The sequence below is a fragment of the Trachemys scripta genome, chromosome 8 (genome assembly GCF_013100865.1).
Source record: "Trachemys scripta elegans isolate TJP31775 chromosome 8, CAS_Tse_1.0, whole genome shotgun sequence".
In the NCBI taxonomy this organism is placed as follows: domain Eukaryota; kingdom Metazoa; phylum Chordata; order Testudines; family Emydidae; genus Trachemys; species Trachemys scripta.
In genome coordinates this window covers 54,787,143-54,803,766 of record NC_048305.1, presented here as the reverse complement: position 1 = coordinate 54,803,766, position 16,624 = coordinate 54,787,143, and the positions used below count along the sequence as shown (strand labels likewise).

Sequence of the window (16,624 nt, the reverse complement as noted above, 5' to 3'; positions counted from 1 at the left end):
TCCTGGGGGGCAGTTGGGGGGGGTCTTAGGAGGGGGCAGTTAGGGGACAAGGAACAGGGAGTCTTAGGTAGGGGGTGGGGTTCTGGAGGGCAGTTAGGAGCAGGGGTCCCAGGAGGGGGCAGTCAGGGGACAAGGAGCGGGGGGTAGGGGGCTGGGAGTTCTGGGGGGGAGCTGTCAGGGGGCAGGAGTGGGGAGAGGGATCAGAGCAGTCAGGGGACAGGGAGCAGAGGGGTTTAGATGGGTTGGGAGTTCTGGGGGGGCTGTCAGGGGGCAGGAGTGTGGAGAGGGATCGGAGCAGTCAGGGGACAGGGAGCAGAGGGGTTTAGATGGGTTGGGAGTTCTGGGGGGGGCTGTCAGGGGGTGGGGAGTGGTTGGATGGGGCGTGGGAGTCCCAGGGGTCTGTCTGGGGGTGGGGGTGTGGATAAGGGTTGGGGCAGTCAGGGGACAAGAGGCAAGGAGGCTTAGATAGGGAGTGGAGTCCCAGGGGGCAGTTAGGGGCAGGGGTCCCAGGAGGGGGCAGTCAGGGGACAAGGAACGGGGGGAGGGTTGGGGGTTCTGGGGGGGCGGGAAGTGGGAGGGGCAGGGGCGGGGCTAGGGCGGGGCTCCTCCCGTCCTCTTTTTTGCTTGTTGAAATATGGTAACCCTACTCCACAGGGAAGATGAAAAGAGAGCCCTTCCCCAGTGGTCTGGGTAGACATGGCCTATGCTGCATCTACCCATCACCAGCTCCTCTATGGCCCGCCAGAGGGGTGGCGGGGATAAAGTATGACCTTTTTCCCTTCAGATACAGGAGTTGAAAGCACAGCTTCCACCGTATCCTGTAGTGAATGTCTGGTGGGCCCATGTCCCTCAATGCCCGATATATGGGCTACCCTCCATTCACAGCCTCTCCTGTTTGAATTCAAGAGACTGCCCTGCTGTCCCTCAGAACACAGAGCAAGCAGGGCCGGCCCTCACCACCTCAGCATCCCCATCTGCCCCCACTCTTCTGCAGCAACCAACCCCCCCTTCAAGTGGGGCTAGGCATCTATGGTCTTGGGTTCCTGTTGAGCCCTGAGCTCTCTGCTATCCAGGTATCAGATCAGTAGGACCAGTGCTTGGACATGACATTGCTTGGATGGGTCTCAGGTCCTGGCACCTCCCAGATTTCTCCAGAGGCCAGCCCGGGGTTTATCCAGATACTGTTGGAGGCTTTACCCGATGTGGGACTTACATGCCCAGCCTTGATACTCACATACACACACAGGGACATGTTTACTCGCAGGCACTCTCCAGTGCAGACGCATTCACACAGGCGCACACTCCGGCTTACACTCCTACCTTGACACTTCTCTGCTGGGTTGAGGGCTAAGGGGTTCCCAAAGAACCCGCCCCTGCACTGGTCACAGGAGAAGCCAGCTGTGTTGTAGAGGCATTTCAGGCATTCACCCGTCAGCCGGTCACAGTTCCCCACAGCACCAGGATCGACATTATTGTTACAGTGGCAGGGCTGGCAAGGTCTCACACGGCCATTGTCGCCCAAGGGGTCTCCAAAATAGCCATCAGCACAGAGTTCACAGTTAGCACCTGGGGAGGGAGACACAAACAAGACAGAGGCATTATGCTCCAGAATTACAGGGCCTCAAAGCAGTGGCCAAACCCCATCTAACACTGCCCTCTCCCTACTGCCGGGGGACTCAGGCACTACGCCCTGCTGGGCAATGAATTTCACAATCTCGGCTCTGTTCTCGGGGAGGGGACCTCACCCTCCTCATACAGTTAGGAGAAACAGATTTAGCTCCATTGAGCCTTTGACCCAAAACATCCCAGAAAGCAAATCACCCTCCATCCCAGATAAGGGGCAAGAAGGGGAGTGACAATCTCTCTCCAGGGATAGGAAGGAACCGTAGGCAGTGGTATCTTGAGAGGGAGCCTGTTCTGACCTACAGGGGCACTGCACTGGGACGGAGGAGACCTGGGATCTGCTCTTGGCTCTGCCACTGCCCTGCTGTGTGACCTTGACCCAGGCACTTCATCTCACTGTGCCTCTTTCCCGCACACTTCCCTTTGCCAGCCTTGTCTTTTCAGTGTGAGCGCTCTAGGGGCAGGGTCTGTCTCTCACTGGGCATGTGTACAGCAGCTAGCACAACAGGGTCCTGATCTCAGCTGGGGCTGCTCCGTGCTACTGGAAATACATAGAATAAAGAACAACAGAGAGGCAGAGAGGGGGACAGATCTGATAGCCAGGCTGTACTGACACAATCACACTGCAGCCATCACAACCCCATGGGGGAATACATGTAATAGTCTGGGAAAAGGACAGGGTAACTCTCTCAACACCACCCTTTCCTATCCTGCAGGAGACTGGAAGGACCCTAGAAAGGAAACAAATCTCCAGATAAACCAGAGGGAGGCCATTACCAGTGACTCCCAGAGGGCAGTTATTGCAAATGACTTCCTTTCTCCCTGGCGCCACTGAGCAGCCCTGGCCATTTCTGCAAGGGCACAGCTGGCAGCTCTGTGGATTCCAGGGGTCCCTGTAGAAACCAAATGGACAGCTGGCATTGGGGTCCATGTTTTCATCTCCTGAATAACAGTCTCCTGGGAAAGACACAAAAAGGTATCAACAGCCAGTGCAGATGTGGCCTGGTGTGGTTCCTGTATTCTGGCGCAGGCCACAACAGCCTGGCACTGCCACTGTACATGCAAGAAAAGTCCCTTCCTCATAACCCCAGGCCACCTCCTACCGCCTGCGCCGTCCCATGTGAGACAGCACCTGCCTGTAACCGAGCAATGACCCACCTAGCACAATTCCTCATAACCCAACACTACCACCTGTAGCCTGGCACCATTTGTTATAACTTGGCAACCCCTCTGCAGCATGTGTGTGACTTGGCACCATTCCTTTCCTCCATAACTCAACACAGTCCTTCGTAACTTGGGGCAACGTTCACTCCTCCAGTCAATAACAGGCTATCATGTTATGATGCTCCATATCTAGAGAGCTAGCTCTCAGGGCTAAACACTCAGGCTATGTAAGTGTAAGTCCAGCCCTTAGAACTGACTGTAACAATCAGAGTTCTGCACCTAGACAGAACACAGAGAGCTTCATGGAGCATAAGACATTCCTAATCAAGACACAGACACGTGTACCAGGCACTTGACACCATTGCCCAGAATCCAGCACTTTTTCCTAGTACCCAACACCTTGCCCATCACCCAGTTTTATCCTCTGCAGCCGCACGACAAAAGCTGGTTGGGAGAATGGAATTTCCTTTCTGCTGGAATTTCGACATTCCAAACTCGGTTTGCATTCTGAATTGGAATGAAGAGCTGCAATTTTAAAACTTCCCGCAGAACAAAAATTCTGAAAACTTCAAATTCAGGACTGTTGAAATGCACCGTTTCAACTAGGGAAAAATATGACGCTTTGATAAAGTAAAAAAGCTTTGGCGGCTTTATAATTTCAATTAATTCCATGTGGGTTTTTATTTTAAAATATTAAATATAGGTACATCATATCTACTATTAAAATTCATGTTTTAATAGCATATAAAAGTCCAAACGAAACGGTTCAACATCAAAACGAAACAAGATTTTCCCTGTTGAAAGTTTAATCGAAATTGAGAGGTTCCCACCAAGCATTAAGATTTTGACGAAACTGCATTTTTCAACACAAAACTGTCCTGCCTATATTTCTGGGAGCGGTTGGCCTGCTGGCATTCCTATCACCCAGCACCCTCACCTATACCCCTGGTAGCCGTCATGCAGCGACACCTCCCTTCCCCCAGTTCTATCCACAGTGCACAGGCACCCCGGCAGCACCCAGCAGTCCCTGGCTATGGTTATGGTTTTCCTTACCAGTGTCTGGATCGCAGTTTCCTCCTCCCTGGCAGTTACACAGCACACAAGTGCTGAAAGGCCCAAGGTTGGAAGCGTCTCTCTTGTACCCAGGAGCACAATGTTCACAGAACTGCCCCTGATAGCCAGCAGGACACACACATCGTTCCACCCAGGGAGCTGGGGCTCCAGAGGTCGGCTGTGCAGAAACCAGGGTGACATTATCGATGTACCCAGTGCCTGATGGAGGAGACAACACATTACATTTACAGCCAGCAGCTGCACCCCGAACTCCTCCCTGGGGCCATGTCAACAGGCATTCTAAAGACTGTGTCTGTACCAGAGACTAGCGGGTGTTTTCTGTGCACACTGCACTCATATCCAGAGAATGTGTGTAGTGGTTATGCAAGGAACTCGGAGTGGAGGCTCTCCTGTTCCCAACTCTGCCACTGACTCATTGTATGGCCTTGGACAAGTCACTTAACTGGTCTGTGCCTCAGTTTTCCCATCTGTAAGTGGTGTGCAAGATTTACCCACCTTGCAGGAGTGCTGTGAGGCTTAATACAGTGTTTTGAAGATGACAAGTGCTATGTGATGCTCTCCCCAGGTCCCAACCCTCCCCCACACTCACTGTATTCTCCATACGTGGCTCGGATCCAAAGGGCAGTCAGGTTTCCGAGTAACCTGCGATACTCAAAGTAACTCAGCTTGGGGCTCCATCCACTGCTCAGGTGCTCGTCCAGTCTGCATAACAGAAGTGAAAGAAATTGAGAAACAAGGAATAAAATGGAAGAGCGTCTTGCTGTTGGCTCTCTCCAAACTCCCATCGGAACAGAAAGAACCTGGGCGCTGATGATTAGCCCCTTGCAGAGCATTATTGACATGGGACAAAGCCCAGCATGGAGCACTGATAGGGGGACACCAATGATTCCTCCTTACCTGCCACTGGAGCCGTCAACCCCACGGCACCTTGAGGCAAGAAACAGGGTGAGCTGCAGTGGCAGGGAACCCATCCAGCCCAAGCTATGAACATGAGTGGCACCCTGACCACTGCAGATAGACCGACTCACTAGCACACTGGGAATCAACAACTCCAGCCTCTCTTGCTTATGGAAGGCCTGGGGTCCCACAGACTAAGTACCAGGCCTCACAGCCTCCGCAGGGAGGGATAGTCTCATGCACTGGGAACTGAACTGCAGCCTCCCCTGGTTGTGAAGGGTCCAACACACTAGAGCACAGGGAATCTACCTGGTTAGGGTGGGTCTGGCAGCTGAACTATCCAGAAACCTCAGTGATTATGGCACATCTTTGGCATTGGGTCACTAGGCAGCTGCTCTGCAGTCACTGAGAGTGCCCCAACATCCTCCTGTTTTACCTGAACGTATATGTCTTGCTGATGCCGCAAGGCAGCATCTTCCCATGAGGCAGGAGGGAGGCAGTGACTCGTAGGCCAGCTCCTTCCAGGACCACATCCCGGGAAGAAGGACGACGACCCCCTCGGTCCATGCGATAATCAAAGGACAGGGTCTGGCCGTAGCTCACCTGCTGATTCCCAAGAAATCTGGCTGTGAAGGGACATAAGAGACCCAGAGGGAGAAGGTTAAAGGGTCAAATCCTTCCATTAGGAAGTCTTAATTCCTGGGGCTGGCCCCAGGCACATGCCACGCATGGGGCTACCCAGGAGCCCACACTTCCGAAGGTCCCAGTATCGTCTGCTGTGGTGCCCACCACCAGCCTGAGTGATGAATCTGGGGATCCGGCACTTACCGGCTCTCCAGTGGCAAGTGCCCTGATCCAGTCCAACCCTCTGCTGCTGAAACTCATTCCAAGCCCCAGTAAAGAGCATCCAAACTCCCTCGTATTTGAAAAACACTCCCACATCCCTCCTGCATTACTGCCTGCCCTCTCTCCATCAAATGTAATGGTCTCAAGTTGCAGTTTAGGTTGGATATTAGGAAAAACTTTTTCACTAGGAGGGTGGTGAAGCACTGGAATGGGTTACCTAGGGAGGTGGTGGAATCTCCATCCTTAGAGGTTTTTAAGGCCCGGCTTGACAAAGCCCTGGCTGGGATGATTTAGTTAGGGATTGGTCCTGCTTTGAGCAGGGGATTGGACTAGATGACCTCCCGAGGTCCCTTCCAACCCTGATATTCTATGATTCCCAGACCAGAAAGGGCTGTCTAGACCCCACCCCTCTTCCTTCATGTCAGGCCCTGCTAGCTCACAAGGTTATGCCAGAGACAGGGAGAGCCAGTAGATGAACACCAGGAAACGTTCCACTCCTTCCGCAGTGCAATTGGCAAACTCCCTCGTCCTCTCAAAAACCAATATCCCCCACCACAGAGTCATGAAAAAGGGAAGCCCCCCTCTGTCAATCAGTATTAATTATCCAATCACAGCAACAGCAAGCCAGCAGGTGGCGTGAGACTGAGCAAGTCTGTATTATTCTAGGGTGTTTTTCTAGCTAGATTTCCCAGGCGTGACTGTGTGCGAGCACAGCAGCATGAAGGAGAGGGATCTGTGAGATCACGTCTATGCTACGCACTGAGCGCAGCTTTGCAGAGCTCAATTTCATTATATGGCGCTTCCTCCTTTGGCTGCTTCCCTACACGCGTCTCCCACATTCCGCACACTTCCATACCCGGCGCCAGGAAATAGGTGGGCTCTGATCTCCTGGCTGTAACAAACACATCCCGATGGCGGGGAGACCACTGGAGTTGTACAGGGGACCCATTCACATATACTCCTCTCCAGCCCTCAGCATCTAGAAGGGAAAATAAAACAGTTTGCAGCCATCAGAGCCAGGAAATGGAAGCAAAGAAAAGGCAGTCAGAAGGTCATTTGTAATCAATCATTTCTGCCCTGCACACTTCCACTCTCCCTTGCCTCTCCCCAGGGCAGCATTCTGGCCAGTGCTACCCATTTCCTCACGCTGTACATTAGTGACCATCTTGACCACAGTCACCAGTCAAGTTCTTCGTACGCTAGCTGTCTCTGACGGGAGATATCCTTGCTCACAGCAGAGATCACGTGCCAAAGAGCAGGAAGATGGAATTAGATGGACTTTGTGTTCTCAGACATGGCTTTCTATGATCTGCAAATCAGTCCATGAGTAAATGCTGTAAAGGGAAGCTTGAGCGGCTGTGAGATCAGAACTGCTAGCCACATGGGGCTCTGATGAGATCAAAGGTGACACAAGTGAATTAGAAACTACTCCAAATAAACGTCTCCTGCTATTTAATAAATACACACCCTGCGACAGATCCTCGGCGGGTGTACGTCTGTGTAGTGTGCTGATTTCCCCAGCTGGGGATCTGGCCCACTGATTTCTTTAAAAACAAATGACTGGCTGCCCTCCCCCCACAGCGCAATGCATACCTGATAGGTGACAATGGCAACCGTGAGTAGAAAGCTTACTATCTGCATTTGTCTCAAGTGCTGCTCTCCATGCACTTAAGTAAAACATATGTCCACAAAAGGAGGAAAAATTCATCAGGCATGCCATGGAATGAATGAAGAGAGCCGGCTGGCTGGAAAGGAGGCTGAGCAATCACTGAGAACTGGTCACTGTGGGATAGGTTGGTCTAGCAGGATGGTTTTCAATCTCTCCAGCCCCACGAGGGAACATCATGTGAAAGGAAGATTCACACACACACCGTAGAGCAGGAGGTAACAGTAGGGTACCATAAGTCCTCTTTTTCCCCGGACATGTCCGGCTTTTCGGCACTCAAACCCCCGTCCGGGGGGAATTGCCAAAAAGCCGAACATGTCCGGGAAAATGGCGGCTCTGCTCCTCCCCTGACTCTTCAGCTCTGTTTAAGAGCCGCGCTGCCCGAGCGCTATGGGCTTCAGGCAGCCCCCTTGCCTCCGGACCCCAGCCGCCGGCCGGGCACTTCCCCTCCTGGGCTCCGGCGGCGCAGGGTCTGGAGGCATGGGGGCTGCCCGAAGCCNGTGCTGATGTGAAATGTACCGTAAAGCCCAGTGGATTGATGCATTCTCTTTTGCAGGTGCAAGCAGGGCTACTATCATTTGGATGCAAGAAACCCCCAGGGATGTTCCCAGTGCTTCTGTTATGGCCACTCCGCCATGTGCACCAGTGCAGAAAATTACAACATCCATAAAATCACTTCCACCTTCCAGCAAGGTAAAACCTCCCCCCCACCCCCGTCCCTATGTTTGTATTACTGCATTACCTTTCCACAGTGTTTGCACCTTTGTGTAGGCTGCCTGCTGGGAGCTGGCTCTGTTACCTAGGGTTACCATATCTAACAAATAAAAGAGGACCCTCCACGGGCCCTGGCCCCGCCCATTTCCCCACCCCAGCCCTGCCCCTTCCCTGACCTAACTCCGCCCCCTCCTCCCTCCCACTCCCAGCCATGCGGAAAGGGCTGCCCAAGCGCTACCGGCTTCACGGTTTGCCGGGCAGCCTCCAGACCCTGCGCCCCTGGCTGGGCGCTTCCCCTCCCTGGCTCCAGCTGCGCTGGGGAAGCACCGGCCGGGGGCGCAGGGTCTGGGGGCTGCCCGGCAAACCGTGAAGCTGGTAGCGCTCGGGCAGCCCTTTCCGCATGGCTGGGAGTGGGAGGGAGGAGGGGGCGGAGTTAGGTCAGGGAAGGGGCAGGGCTGGGGTGGGGAAATGGGCGGGGCCAGGGCCCGTGGAGGGTCCTCTTTTATTTGTTAGATATGGTAACCCTAGGTAACAGAGCCAGCTCCCAGCAGGCAGCCTACACAAAGGTGCAAACACTGTGGAAAGGTAATGCAGTAATACAAACATAGGGACGGGGGTGGGGGGGAGGTTTTACCTTGCTGGAAGGTGGAAGTGATTTTATGGATGTTGTAATTTTCTGCACTGGTGCACATGGCGGAGTGGCCATAACAGAAGCACTGGGAACATCCCTGGGGGTTTCTTGCATCCAAATGATAGTAGCCCTGCTTGCACCTGCAAAAGAGAATGCATCAATCCACTGGGCTTTACGGTACATTTCACATCAGCACAGAACACCTGTGTCACACACAGCATGCACCACCTCACCTGCTTATTGGGTGAGCCTCCCTGTACACACTCATGAAACCCAACCAGCACAAAGCACCCACTGGCCACTTGAAACCTGATGGCTCTGAGTGTGGCTATCAGCACGTGTACCTCTCTCTGAGCAGAGGTTACAGCCAGAGGGTCACTCGCTGTCCTTTTGCGCTCAATAGTGCCAGGAACAACTGAGCTGCAGAGAAGGTATTTCAAACTAGCTGTGTGCAAGTTCTCTCACAGCTCCTCCACCACAACCCCTCCCCCAGCACCAACCAGCCATTGTCCAAACAGCTGCTAAAGAGCCACAAGGAGTTTCCTTCCCAAAGGCCCAACATAGGCCGTATATTAAAGAACTCAAGAACCCCCATTAAGGGCCAGAATTTCTAAAGCACATGCTGGGTGCTGAGCTCTCGGGCTCCACTTGTGGGTGCTGAGCACTTGCGAAAACTGGCCCCTGTGTAAAGGCTTCAGAAACAAGTGTGATTCACCACCTCTGGAGCAGACTCCCCCACCAGCCCTCTGCCCTTCTCCGCCCGGGCAATGGAGCAGCTTTAGAGCACAGCACGTACCCGAGGAATGTACTGTAGCAGGTCGGGGGTGGATCTTGCTATGCAGCTTCACCTGCCTGGACATGGCTCTGCTCCAGAGGGCTGGGAGGAATAATAGCTCCCTGCTGGGTGTGTGATGGTGCAACTGGCTTTGAAGAACTCGTCCAGAGGCACTTTTTGACACACACATTAGGGGATTTTCTTAGGCTCTGGTGCTCAGTCAGTGCCCTGCTCCTGTTTGTGGCAGGTGATGCTATTGCCATGCCTCCAGGTTACTCTGTGACCTGGCACCCGGGCAGAGAGATACTGGGTATCCTCACAAAGGGAAAGGCCAATGGGAACCACACAAGGCTTTGGGCCCAGTGGCAGTCCCTTGAAAACAAAAGGTCTGGCACTACAGCCTGAGGGCAAAGGGCATAGCCGGGCTCTGGGAAACATGAGGGGCAACAGGCTTTGGGACTAGAAATCGCAGCCTGTGGAGGTAGCTCACACCCCCACTTCCTCCCCCTCCCACCCCCAGAGCCACATGCTAATCAGCAGAGCCCTTTGGGTCTGCGGTCTGTATTTGCAAGGGGACCTTTAAAGCCTGATCTGTAGAAGCAAAGGGCTGATGCACGTACCTGTCACATCGCTCTCCCGAGACACTTGCCTTGCAGACGCAGTGACCTGAAACACAATGTCCCGCGCTACCAGCTGGATCGCAGTCACACCGAGCACTCCTGAGAAGGAAAGAAAGTGTCCTGGATTGATTTCCAGTTCAGCTCAATCACCGCCGTGGGCATATGTAAACAGCTCAGTATACACAGCAAGTACATGGTCCAGCCTGGTCGGTTCACCAACGGTGGTACACGGTGATGTATTAGAAACAGGAATTGCTATAATGCAGTGGTTCTCAGCCTTGCCCCCGTCTAGCAGGGACCCCCTCCTGCTTAATAATATAGACACAGCAGGCTGGTCACTGCTCCTGATATTTGTTCACACCTCCAGGTTGAGAACTCTCTCCACACTGGATTAGATCTGAGGTCCAGCATCCTGTCTCTGACAGTAGCCAGCACCAGACATGTGAGAGGAAGTCGCAAGAAACCCCATAAAGATCATTCTGGACTAACCTGTCCATGGGGGCAGTTTCTTCCTAACTCCTGTCTCTTCAAGTCTGGGTTGTGCCTAGGAACATGAGCCATTATGTCCCTGTTTTATTTATTTGCATGTGGTAGTGCCACAGGACTCTACTTAGGACCCGCACTCCATTATGCTAAGTGATATGCAGCACACCTGTAGGCAGGGTTGGTTTTGTTTTATTTGTTTATTGTAACTGTTCATGTTCTCATTGTGCAAATAAATAACTACACTTTTTTGAACACTTAAATTTGTGGCTTCTGCAATATCATGTGGCAGAGAGTTCCACGGCTTAATTGTGCACTGTGTCCAAGCATCTCTATCTATCAGCTTTGAATGTGTTGTCTTAGAGTTTCAGTACTCCAGATGAATCGGGATAAGAGTAGATAAGCAACTGCAGGATGTGAACTGCCAGAGTCAGTGAAGATATGGCGTGTTTCACCTCTGGGAGGGGGACACATTAGGGCGTGAGCTCTGCATGGAGGTGCACTGGAGTGTTATTAATGAGCACTTCACTTTCTGTCCTCATGGCCACTTCTAGAATGGCAATGGCCACCGTGTTAGGAATAAGGATCAGAGAGAGGCCTATGCCTCGTATCCCATCACTAGGAAGAGGGAATGAAACTACCATACCATGCTACCTGTGCACAGTGCCCATGAATAAACTGTCTCCAGTCACCACAGGCTCCACACAAAGGCTTGCAAAGCTCTGGAAAGGACAGTCCAGCCTGCATAGCTTGTATCAGGTACTTACGACACTTGTCCACCTGCCCGGCACCCAGTCTCTGAGAAGGAATGGAACCCCGGCTGGCACCGGTCACACTTATCGCCCATCACCCCGGGTTTGCAGCTGCACCGGCCGTAGTTATCACACTGCAGGCCAAGAGAGCCTATGGGAACAGGAGAAGCAGAGAATTCAATAGTCTCACCGTCACTGTGTTGTCTCTGATTATCTTGGGTTGAGAACACTCCTGAAGGAATTTAACACCCACTGGGGCCCTTAAGAAAAATATGAGGGGGGGGAAATCTAATTTGAGACAAATCTCACTATTTATCATATACTATTGCAGGAGTGGCCAAACTTACTGACCCTCCAAGCTGTATATGACAATCTTCAGAAGTTTGAGAACTGGGGCACACTTGCTAGGGCTCAGGGCTTCAGCCCCGCTCCTGCTGAAGCCCTGAGACCCTACTACTTGCTGGACAGAAGCCCTGAGAATCCCATCCCTGCTGGGCAGAAGCACCTACTTCACCACCCCGCAGCAAGGCAGAAGTCCTGAGCTTCCCCCCAACCCCCTCCCGCCCCCAGTCTAGTAGGTGGATAATGTGGGGGAGGGGGGACATGGGGACGCCATGAGCCACACTTTAACTGTAAATGAGCTGCATGTGGCTCCCAAGCCGCAGTTTGGGCACCTCTGTACTATTGTATAGTCAGTTCCCCCATATTGGGGATATCCAAGGTAACTGGCTGAAGGCAGGTGCTTTCATTTTAATATCTCCATTGCCCCTGCTGCTAATTTCCACCAGCAGTAGAGCCCTGCAAATCTGCGGCTATCCATAGACCATGTTTGCGGATCGTGGATGGATGCAGATCCAAATTTTAGATCTAAAGCCCTGCAAATCTGCGGCTATCCGCTTTATATCCGCAGACCATGCTTGTGGATTGCGGATTGGATGCTGACATAAATTTTGTATCTGCGCAGGGCTCTACCCATGAGGTCACAGTGTGTGCGTGTGATATCAGTTCTTGCTGTGGAAATTGTTATGACACCCCACGCAAAAGATTATGACTTCAGGCAAAGAATAAAAAGTGGTAGGAGCTGGTGGACAAGATCCTCTTGTCCTACAATAACCTCACCACCACCACACAACACCAGGTAATCCCAGAAGCGTTTCATCTGAGTCAGATCACAAACTGATGTAAATTGATGTAATTCCATTGACTTCAATGCAGCTGCACCAATTTTATACCAGCTGAGGATCTGGACCAGGATTGTTGCCCACGCTTGCCCACATGACATCAAGTCACTCCATCTTCCTGAACTGGCTGTCTCTATTCCCAGCCAACCTGCTGCCCTGCCCGCCTGAGCGACAGGGAGACAGACTACAGTAGAGAACAGACTCATATTCACAGTGTGCTCTCATGCACCGGTTTCCATTCTTGTTAGAATGCAGTATTTGGGAACGATCCAAAGAGAAGTCGATATTTTCAGTCCTAGAATTTAAACCAACCGACACACAGAAGAAAACCTCTGTGCACTTCTATTCAGTATTAATGAATGGTTCCAAAGACGACTTGGTTTCTGTGTTTGTGGACAACGGACGTGTGCAGAGCTTCATTGACATGTACAGCACGTCTGTAGCATTTAAGAAATGCAGGTATTTTCTGCACACAGATAATTGGCTATTACCACCAGAACTAGACAAGCAACAAACATCCCTGCCATGTAATCACTTCAACAAGGCGAACACCTCTGCTGGGATTCCCTCCGGGACATCAAAGCCATTAAGCCCATCTCTTGTCACAAGAATGAGCTGCCATGGGTCAGTGCGCCATAAACAGCATCATGGGCATTTACGCTGTGTGTGGTTTATCTATTATTTCCTCTTTTAAAGTGGCAGTGCTGGGGAGAGGTAGCAGGCTACAGTAACTTTGGTGACTGAAGTCTTCTATTAATCCACAGAACAGGTACAGCAGCCTGGTGAGCATCTGTACATTGCCACCCACCCCCAGACATGGTACTTCACACTTGGGAACAGAACTATGCTTACACCCCTATGGCCCAGTCAATCCTCAGCCTCTTGCGAGAACGCCATTTACTTCAAAACGTGGTGGCAGCTGTGGACCTGGCTCAAGGCTCAGTGAGGTCCAGGGCTTTGGCTAAGATTTTTGTGATGTGCATCCCTGTCCCCTGGTATTTGGACAAAGGCCAGCAAATGCATTTCATACAGATCTCTGAACAGCAATCAGATGGCCCCACCTTTTGATCACCCTCAACCTGCTGAGTTCAAACCTTTAACAGAGTGGGGACAGGTTCCACTCCTAGTGGACTGGCAGGCTGAGAGCAAGTTAAAAGCGGCCACGAAGGACATATTTCGGTGGCAGGCCGAGTTTAAGAACCGGCAGCTGTTTGGAGCTGCTCAGAGGTTGGAATACTCGAAGCGCCAGTGCAGCAGAGATGGAATACTGCGCAGAGTGCAGAAGTGGTGCATGCAATGACTAATGCAATTTAGCACATGGGTCTGCATCCCCTACTCCTGCCACTCACAGGATATGCCTGGGCTTCCTGACAGTCTTGGCTTTAGGGTATACCACTCACTAAAAATGACAGAGAGCCTTTAACATAGTGCAGATGGTAAAGAGAAGAGGGGATGGTGAAGCCAATAGCTCCGGTCTCACTCTATTAGGCAGCCTGCTATCTTGCGTGCTCCTTGAATGCCAGGCCTGTCCCGGAGCCAAACCCCAAAGCTTTCCATCAGATCTACGTTCTCAATGACATTTCTAAAGGGTGATGAACTTGCATGACTCACTGAGTAGCAACCTAACCCCGGGCTATGTGTTTTTCCACAAAGATTAAGTGCCTTGTAAGGCTGAGCTGCTCACACTAAATCCTTCTTTCTCCATCTGCAGTCTCTTAATCCATGGCAGAGGTTTAGAATCCAATTCAGGTTTTAGCCACAAAGTTCAGCAAACCCAGCCTGAAGCGAACAATGAATTAGTGCCGTCTAAGTCATCACATTGTGACGGCAGCCCAGCTAAGGGTGAGCTTCTGCAGCATGGGTTCTTCTGGGTTGTTCTGAACCCTCACCATAAATTTCTCTAGATCTGCTGGACCTGAACTGGCAAGAGCTCATATTCATTCGCCAGACTTGAACAGAGCTGGCTTGGATGTGCTCAGATGAACTAATTTAGAACATTTGCTATCCGTGAGCCATGCCCACATGCTGGCCTCCAGGGTTATGATACCATATTATTAAAATGTTACAAGGGAAAGGCACTGCAGGGAGGGCAGCGGTTGCAAGACTCAGCTTGCTGAGATAGGTGGGACCCACTCCTGCCCCCTCTCTCTCCCTCTGGAAAGGGTTAGGAAGGAAGTTGTTAGTGCAGTGACACTGTACACATCCTAAGGTAGGATTTCAGCAGCATGAGCTGCCTCAGAGCATTGCCGTGCTGATGACAACGGGGACTCTGGCAGTGTGACCGTCCCAGCAGCGTCTGGCCACACAGAGCTTTTCAGGGGCTGGGGGCAAAATCTGAAACCGAGCCACCACACCCTGCACTCACCCTGCAGCAGCAGCTCTTGTCGCACGAGTATTGCATCCTGGCACACGGGGCGCAGCACCACTCAGGTTTGGCCTGGCAGCCCCTAAGTCATGACATTACAATGGAGGGGCTTTGTGACCTGACGCGCAGAGTCACAGCATCACTCAGGTGTGGCTGGGTCACCCTCCAAACCTACATGGTGCTGCATCCCTGTGTGCTAGGTCTCAGTGCCACTCAGTTTGGGGGCCCTCTCAAAAGGGGGGCCCAGGGCAAACTGTCCCTTCTTCCACAACCCAGCCAGCACTCACCATAACAGATAGAGTTTGGGAGAGAGATGGCTAAGGATCCATTCAATTTAATCCACCAGAATCAGGCAGGAATTATTTTAATTGGCAATACATAGCAGCTCCAAGACAGCTGTTGGATTTGATCACTTCTAGCCCAGGCCCCCTCCCTCGGGGCAATCCCTTCTTCCCTCTGAAGCGCCCCCCACCTCCTCCTGTGTCCCCATCTAGCTGATCAGGTACCTCTGGGGTTGCAGTTACAGGGCAGACAGCTTTCTCCATCCCGCTGGTGATAGAACTCCTCCTTGCACCTCTCGCAGTGAACGCCATCTGTGTTGTCGATGCAGTTGAGGCAACGGTACCCATTTCCTGTTTCTCGGAGCAGGTCCCTGTCAAAGATGCACTGGCTGGACTTCCCATTGCAGTCACAGACTGAAAGAGCAGAGGACATGGCCACAGTTAAACAGAGGAACCCCAGTAGTTCTTACTCAGAAGGGATCAGGTTTGGAGGTTAAGTTTTCATGTGCAAACGTAGTGCCGGTAAAGGGTGCCAGCCTGAGAATTGTGGATATCAAAGCCCTATGTTTAGCCAGAAAACACGCATAGCACGGGCAGTGCATTGTCCCACTAACATGCCCCAACCTTGACCTGAACGGACCGTAGGGTTGCCAATTTTGGTTGGACGTATTCCTGGAGGTTTCATCACCTGACACAATCGGTAATTGAAGATTAATCTTTAATACCTGGAGACTCCAGGACAGCACTGGAGGGTTGGCAACTCTAATGGACCACTATCGTCCAGCCATTTGTGTCCTTAGTTTATGTCAGGGGTGGCCAAACTTACTGACCCTCTGAGCTGCATACGATAATCTTCAGAAGTTTGAGAGTTGGGTGTGCCAGCCAGGGCTCGGGGCTTCAGCAGGAGCGGTTGAAGGCCCGAAATCCGCCCTCCCCGCAGGGCAGAAGCCACTAGGCCCCACCACCCTACCACAGGGCAGAAGCCCTAAGCTCCCTCAGTCCCAGGATGTAGGTGGAGAATGGGGTGGGGATGTGGGGGGCTCTGCGAGCCACACTTTAACTGTAAAAGAGCCCCATGTGGCTCACGAGCTCGGGTTCGGCCACCCCGATTTATGCCAATTGGTGTGAGGTATGCTGGGTTCTTTTGGTGATTTGGATTCTCGGGAACCACCATAAGTTTTCTTAAGAAAGCAAAATCCTGAGGCTAGATTCTGTAGGAGGCCAAAGTCTGTCAGTCACTTCTGGAAGTCTGACACCACAGCAGCGCTCACGGTACAGAGTGCTGTTGGGCTGGGATCGCAACAGATTTAAAAGAAATATTCCCCCCCATCTCGCCCTTCGGTTTGGCTGTATTTGAACATCACCAATCACACACACAGACAGATTCTGAGCCTCTGTGAATTGGAGTCACTCCTTGTAGGTCTGTGGAGTGATGCAGGTTTATACCAGCTGCAGCTGTGTCCCATTGTCCAGACTTCCTGAGAGAACACAAGGGACAGGTATTTAGGGCAAAGGGAAAATGAATCTCACCTAATTGATCTAATCTTTTGTT

At 52.1% G+C, this 16,624-nt stretch overlaps 1 protein-coding gene across 1 annotated transcript in view; it reads right to left on the bottom strand.

Moving 5' to 3' along the window:
* LAMC2 (laminin subunit gamma 2) overlaps positions 1–16,624 on the bottom strand; it is a 39,055-nt gene that overhangs the window by 11,793 nt on the left and 10,638 nt on the right. Inside the window, exons 2-11 of the mRNA XM_034778059.1 lie at positions 15,298–15,486; positions 11,261–11,396; positions 10,011–10,109; positions 8,619–8,755; positions 6,461–6,583; positions 5,195–5,384; positions 4,451–4,563; positions 3,841–4,059; positions 2,401–2,580; positions 1,321–1,566 (exon numbers count right to left, since the gene is read on the bottom strand). Coding sequence (XP_034633950.1) covers positions 1,321–1,566; positions 2,401–2,580; positions 3,841–4,059; positions 4,451–4,563; positions 5,195–5,384; positions 6,461–6,583; positions 8,619–8,755; positions 10,011–10,109; positions 11,261–11,396; positions 15,298–15,486 — 1,632 coding nt within the window. The remainder of the gene's footprint in view (positions 1–1,320; positions 1,567–2,400; positions 2,581–3,840; positions 4,060–4,450; positions 4,564–5,194; positions 5,385–6,460; positions 6,584–8,618; positions 8,756–10,010; positions 10,110–11,260; positions 11,397–15,297; positions 15,487–16,624) is intronic.